The following is a 6,472-nucleotide window of genomic DNA, read 5'->3' on the forward strand; positions in this document are numbered from 1 at the left end:
AGAACAACATAATTGGTTTCAAAGTTTAATTAGAATGTATAGATTAACATGATTTAACCATTTCCTTTCAAAAGAAAGAAAGAATGACAAAGAAATGTGCCCTCTAGAAAACAAGTACAACCACCAGCTTGAGTATCTAATCACGCATGTGCCAGGCGCTTTTCCACACTACTCCTCCTTGAGAAGTGATGGCAAGGCCAAGGCTGCTCAGCAAAAGCAAGACAATGATACCCTGATTAGAAACGGATGCCAATGAGCACTTTTTGGTAAAGAAAAAACACTGATGTCTGAGTGTTATTTTAATTTACTTGATACTCAGGGAGATTACATTAAATCTGTCTCAGCGGGACAAACAAAGAAGGCCAATAAAAATCATTGACATCTGAAGGGCCTAGAACATTAAAAATGACATTGTCTAGTTTCGTTTTTGTTGCTGTGTCACTAATGTGATTGACATTCCTCAGCCATATACTCACTGTTCACTTCTCTGATATGGTAATTCATCATGATTAACCAATAGAGCAATAAAGTCACGGTCAGGGATCTGATGAGCGACCGCAACTCCCATCCATAAATCTTTTGGAGCTGGAGCAAATCCTAGCTGACTGGGTGTAGGCAGGTCACACCCAGGACAGGCCACCAGTCCATCACAGAGCAAACACACGCACTCATAGTCATGCCTATGGGCAATCTTAGCGTGACGAATTATCTCGTATTAACTCGTATTTCGGACAAAAAAGCACCCAAGCCTCGATTTGAACCATTTGACATTGTCACTGTTTGACAAGCGTGTTACCCACTACACCGCCATGGTGAGATAGATATGAAGTAGATGTTCATGGCATTGACAACCTGTTTAACGATTGAACTATTTTAAAGGTTTAGTGAAAGATTAAAAATGAACATCGTACAACTGGTTAGCGCCACAGAAATAGAGGTCCCCTTGAAGGGTTAGAGTGATCTCTACACAAGGTGGCAGCAGGCTTCAAACTAGACTACATTGCAGGTGCAGATTAAACTGCAGCTTTTGAGGACAGCAGTAGGGTTAAAGAGATCATGTGACTTAGAGCCAAACCACACAGGGCTAAACTAACATGCCCTCAATCCTAAATTGCATTTTAGCTAATGACAGGGCAATAATCCAACTGCGTCAAGCTGCATGCTGAGCAACCGAGCTGTGACACTGCACTGTGCAAAGAACAGTTGTATTTTCATTGAAAATTGTTTTGGTTGATAGATAATCACCGAAATGTCTAAATGTTCAACAGTATAAATTACACTGAATCAATAAAAAGCATCAGATCAGAAGTGTTGACTATAATCTTCTATAGCTTACCATTTCAATCAAACCAGCTCAGATCACATATTTGCATGCCATTAAACACCTCATCACCGTCTCATTGCTTTCAAAGATTTGTTTCCAAATATATGGGTCAGATATTTGCATTTCCTCATATCCTGTAATAACAATCCTTGTTATACAGCATGTCGCTCTGAATCACTCCTCATAAAAAGTCCAGTCCTTTTGTACTGGAAATCGGTTTTGACTCATTCAGACAAGCAGCATCTTTCTCTATAAATCAAGTCAGGCTGGTTTGAATATGCAGAAGGAGCCGTGTTGTGTTTGCTCAAGGTCTGTGGCTTTGATTTGCCACTGTGGAAAGTTAATAATACTAAACAGCGCTTGACTCGTAGAATCTTCTGCTTACGTGTCAAAAAAGAATGAAACGAGGGAACCTGGAAGAGTCTCCTTCAGCTACTAACGTCTTATTGATTGATGAAAATGCATACACCATATATATCGTGTGTGCATATGTCTAAATGTGAATGTGTACATGTATGTGTGTGTACATATACACATATATGTGTAAATGTACATATTTATCCAAAATACTGTACATAGTACCGTAGCCCATGGTCCCGGTATGAATAACATTTTTACTTGTTTATAAGTTCACATTTTATGATTCACATGTTCACAATAAATCAAATTATTAAATATGGTGATATGTTAGAATCATAGATTCTTATCCTCATTAAAAAAAAAATTCAATACGGGTCAAAATACACGGTCCACAGCTTGCAATAAAAAAGATTTCTTTTGTTTTGGTGCACCCCCGCCCCCAAATGTGAAAATATCAACACATGTACTGAAAGATCCTTCCTTCTTTTTAACAATATGAATGTTAGAACTTTGTAAAGCAAGCATGCATTAGGTAAGACTACTGTTGTCGAAACAGAAATGTGATTACTGGCCTAGGAAGTCTCTCATTTGAAACATATTGGCATGATTCTTGTGTGACAACACGATAAAACATGCTTCTGCACTTATCAGGACATTATTAAAAACCCTCGATGAACAATACAAACAAACAGAAAATCACTGTGATTGAAGAGGTTAACCTTCAAAGAACTATTTGCTCCTTTAGCTCCTTGAACTGAATCAGGAATTTGCTTTTGATCAAATTTCTTCAATTTTCTCCCCATATTTTGTGTTTTATTTTTCTCCCTTTAAGAATGCACATGCTTATAATTAGAGCTACAAGAGGAGTCCAACGAAGCAATCTATACCAGAGAGGCATCTCAGTCCATGATCTGAAAAACACAGACATGACAAATTTTGACTTAAGGTTGTAGAGGTATTGAAAAGTATGCAATAATTTAGATGTCTTTAAACCTTTTATGTCACTTTCATCAGAATAAATACAAAACAGCTGACATTTCTTACCTGTTGAAAGGCAGAGTTGTACCGGTTTGACTGATTGATAAAGACTGGTTTGTCAAGTCAGTATAAACTTCTGTTGTCGTTTGGAAAATGGTCACAGATTCAATTGTAGTTGAGGGCAATCTGTCTGCACAGTCATAGATGGGTTGGCCTGATGAAAAATGAAGAAACAAAAAAAGAAGGGCCATTACAATGCTAAACTTCCCTGAACTTGCAATTCATGCAACACGGATTCCGCAACAGTACGTACAAGTCTAAGCATTGTGATCAGTGAATATTGAAGAAGGAAGGTTTGGTACAAAATCCTAGCATAGAGCCGACCAGCAGGAGCCACTAGAATTAACACTCCTACCAAAACCCATCTTTTTACTTAAGCTTTATCCAGATCCAGATCCCGGTTGATTATGGGTGTGACAGTGTTCACACGGGACGTTAACAATCCATCATAGGGCAAAGACAGAGACAATTATCCACACTTTCTCACCTTAGGGAAATTTAGAGTATAAAATGAGCTGAAGTGGACTTTAGGATTGAACCAGAGCACCCAGAGAAACCCCACACATGCAGGGAAAACATGACAGACTCTAAAAAGTAAGGCCCCCGATCTGACTTGAATCAGGGATTTTCTCACTGTGAAGCAAACATTTTCAACCACGACACCACAGTGCATCTAACGTAATACAACACTAAAATTATGTAGTTGATTAGCAGGGTCCATTATCTGTCAGCATTAACGTATCAATTATCTTGTTAGTTTCTCGTTAAAGAAGCAAAATCTATAAACTATAAATAAAAAATCAACACATTTCGCAAACAATTTTGCAAGTAATATTGCAAGAAAAAGGCAGAAAGTTTGAGTTAGGTAGAACATTACATTTTTTAACAATATTTTACAAAAAAAGGAAGAATTTCCCTCTGAGATTAACAAGTCTTTCTATTCTATTCTATTCTATTCTAAATTGCAATTATTTATTTTTGTTCAAAATGTAAATATAAGTGTTGGTCTTTTCCAAACAAGTAATAGTTTCCCTTCCTCTTTACCCCTTCCTCTCACACTCCATGACTCTTTGCACATCCAAATCACTCACATAAAGCTACAGAAACAAACCTTATGAAAGGTTACATGAATAACCTATAACACATAACCACAAAGTGGTTCCAGTGGCGTCACAGAGTGGATAAAGAATGTTCAATTCCCAAATTGATGAATAAAGCTACTTAGCCAGCAGAATGGACCATAAACATAAAAAAAAAAAAAAAAAAGGTTACAATTTAAGAAGTGAAGAAAATCTGTCACCTCTCATGTATTGATGCATCTCAATAGGAAAAACTTTGAATGATGGCCAATACTTGTAGAATATATAATATGACATGCATTCTTACCTTGAATATCAACTATGTAGATGCAGCCGCTCTCTCCAGGCATCAGAACACGCACTGCCAGTACATCACTCCTTTCACTGCTTATGTCATTACTGGCAGTGCAGTGATAATTGTTGTCCCGTTCCACCGTGCCACAGGTTAGGTGCAGGTCTGGTGAGCTCTGAAGCAGGACTCCTCCGTGGGTGTTCTGCTGATACCAGTTATAATGAACACTGGAGCCCTTCATGCTGCCACAGCGCACAGTTACCGGCTCTCCCCAACAAGTTGGCTTGTTCTTCAGAAGGCTCAGGGGCCAAAGTGTGGGCTTACATACTGGAACTGGCGCACAGAAACAGGCCCCGTAAGAATCAGTGTGACTCTGGAAGGAAGTTGCAACAGCGGCTCATGTACAGTATTTTTTCTCGCTTTTCAAGAAAATAATTCTTACCTTGGGTGATAATCACATCGACCGAAGTCATGATGTCAGAATATAAACGTTCAATTCCAATCCAATACAGCCCGGTATCAACAAGCCGGAGATTTGTGACTTTTACAGTCAGCCCCCTCCTTCCTCTATCCACCAACTTGTGCCTCTTGTCAGTATTGGTGATGCTATAAGAGTCTGACAAAATCTCACAGGAGTATCGGCTGTCCCCTTGGCACCAGTACTTCTTATTGCCGAGAAACTGGCTCGTGTCATATTTGCAGAAGAGAATGAATTCTTCTTCGATGTGTGCTGTGATTTTTCCTTTATCACACTCTAGCAGAAGGCCGGCCAACACAGAGTTAAAATTGTTCAAAATGCTTTCTGTGAACAGATTTGAAAGATTTTGGTTATCCTCAGATTAAAGTGTTCAAACGAAACACAAAGAGGTAACATGGAAATACGAAATATAAATGCTCATTAGCACCCTTAACATGTGTGAAGCGTGTTGTGTGATAATATTACTTTTAGAAAGACTTTTTTTTATAAAGACTGGTTTTTCAAACACATGTTTTATTCAACTATTAAAAAAATATATTTTGGATGTACACATTTCCACTTACTTTCGTCATAATAAAATTTTCTACATACGAAAGGTCACAAATATGCATTGGTTACATTTTAATTCATTTTAATTCAGTTTAATTCTTTATTTTGATCTTACTTACCCCGAAAAAGCAAAACCATCCACAGTTTCATCATTTTCATGTTGAAGGTTGAAGTGTGACTACGTGAGAGAACTGTGAAGACTAAAACTGTCGAGGTAGAGCATGGAGTTTACAGCTTCCTGTGGACACTGTGGGTGACATATATAGGCTTTAGTGTGTCACTTCAGCTCGAAAATATAAAAGCTGCACAAAGCAGCACAAAGCAGCAACAATTGTTGTGGGTTGTGTTAAATGAAGAATGCATTGGAAGCTTCGATCAAAGTTTGTTTTTTTCTGAGTTAATATTGCTCATCATTTCATTTAGTATATCCACACATAGTCAAATGAAACAAAGTGCAGATACAGTACATAAAGCACACTAAATACGGTATGTGTGTTCATGGCTGGATTTGTAAAAGGCTCAACCTATAGGAAGCTATTTGAAGCTTTTCGTAGTGAAATGGACTCTTTCTGGGAATGTGCTGAAATTTTATTTCTATTTGGCCACATGCCCTACTTGAAGTAACAAAAAAAAAAAAGAAAGCATCTGCGAGCATGATTTCCTTGTTGGTGTATGCTGGTCTGAATGTGGTTTATGCTGAACTAGCAACCAACCTTTAGCCAGCTTTTGGTTAGGGTAGGGTAATGTTTTCACATCCTGCTTAAGACTGATAAACCTGCACCCCATACACTCTTTAACATGCAAACAGTTATTTAAGTTAACCATGAGTGGGAGGAAGTGGGTCAGTTGTAATGTTTCTCAATCCTATATTCCAGAGAAATTTTGAATTAACCTGCTCATTAGACTGTCAATTTTGGAGGGGAAAATGTTTCTTTTTTTTTTTTTTTAGAAAAGAAAGTTATTATTAGTATTGTTTACAATATGTGTTATATGTACTGTAAATACTATGTGTGACAGCATTGTTAAACATTTCCCATTGTGTGTTTATTGTTACATCTGCTGCTAGTTGTTGGTGCTTATGCTTTACCTTTGGTGTGAAGTGAACTCGTTAGGTTCTTGACACCAGTACACACACACACATTCATGCACGCACACAACCACTATCAGCGTCAATAGTTTTTCTAATGTTTCAGTTGACTACCAGCTCTGTTACTCAACACTTGTGACACTCAGTCCCTTGAGTTTTTTTAACGACAACTTGCATTTTCTCATTTCATTTTTTCTTTTGAACATGAACAAAATCAAATAAACACTTCATACCAACCAACCAAAGTATATCTCACCAAACAAAC

At 37.7% G+C, this 6,472-nt stretch overlaps 1 protein-coding gene across 1 annotated transcript; it reads right to left on the bottom strand.

The window, feature by feature from the left end:
• Positions 1-14: 14 nt before the first annotated feature.
• On the bottom strand, positions 15-5,316 carry LOC308112926 (uncharacterized protein). Its single transcript, XM_080468754.1, has 5 exons — positions 5,240-5,316; positions 4,536-4,895; positions 4,109-4,426; positions 2,729-2,876; positions 15-2,595 (listed from the first exon to the last, which is right to left on the bottom strand). The coding sequence occupies exons 1-5, from the start codon at positions 5,277-5,279 to the stop codon at positions 2,472-2,474; spliced, it is 990 nt and encodes a 329-aa protein (XP_080324880.1). The 5' UTR covers positions 5,280-5,316; the 3' UTR covers positions 15-2,471.
• Positions 5,317-6,472: the final 1,156 nt, after the last annotated feature.

Source organism: Lipophrys pholis, assembly GCF_963383615.2.
Source record: "Lipophrys pholis genome assembly, chromosome: 8".
Taxonomy (NCBI): domain Eukaryota; kingdom Metazoa; phylum Chordata; class Actinopteri; order Blenniiformes; family Blenniidae; genus Lipophrys; species Lipophrys pholis.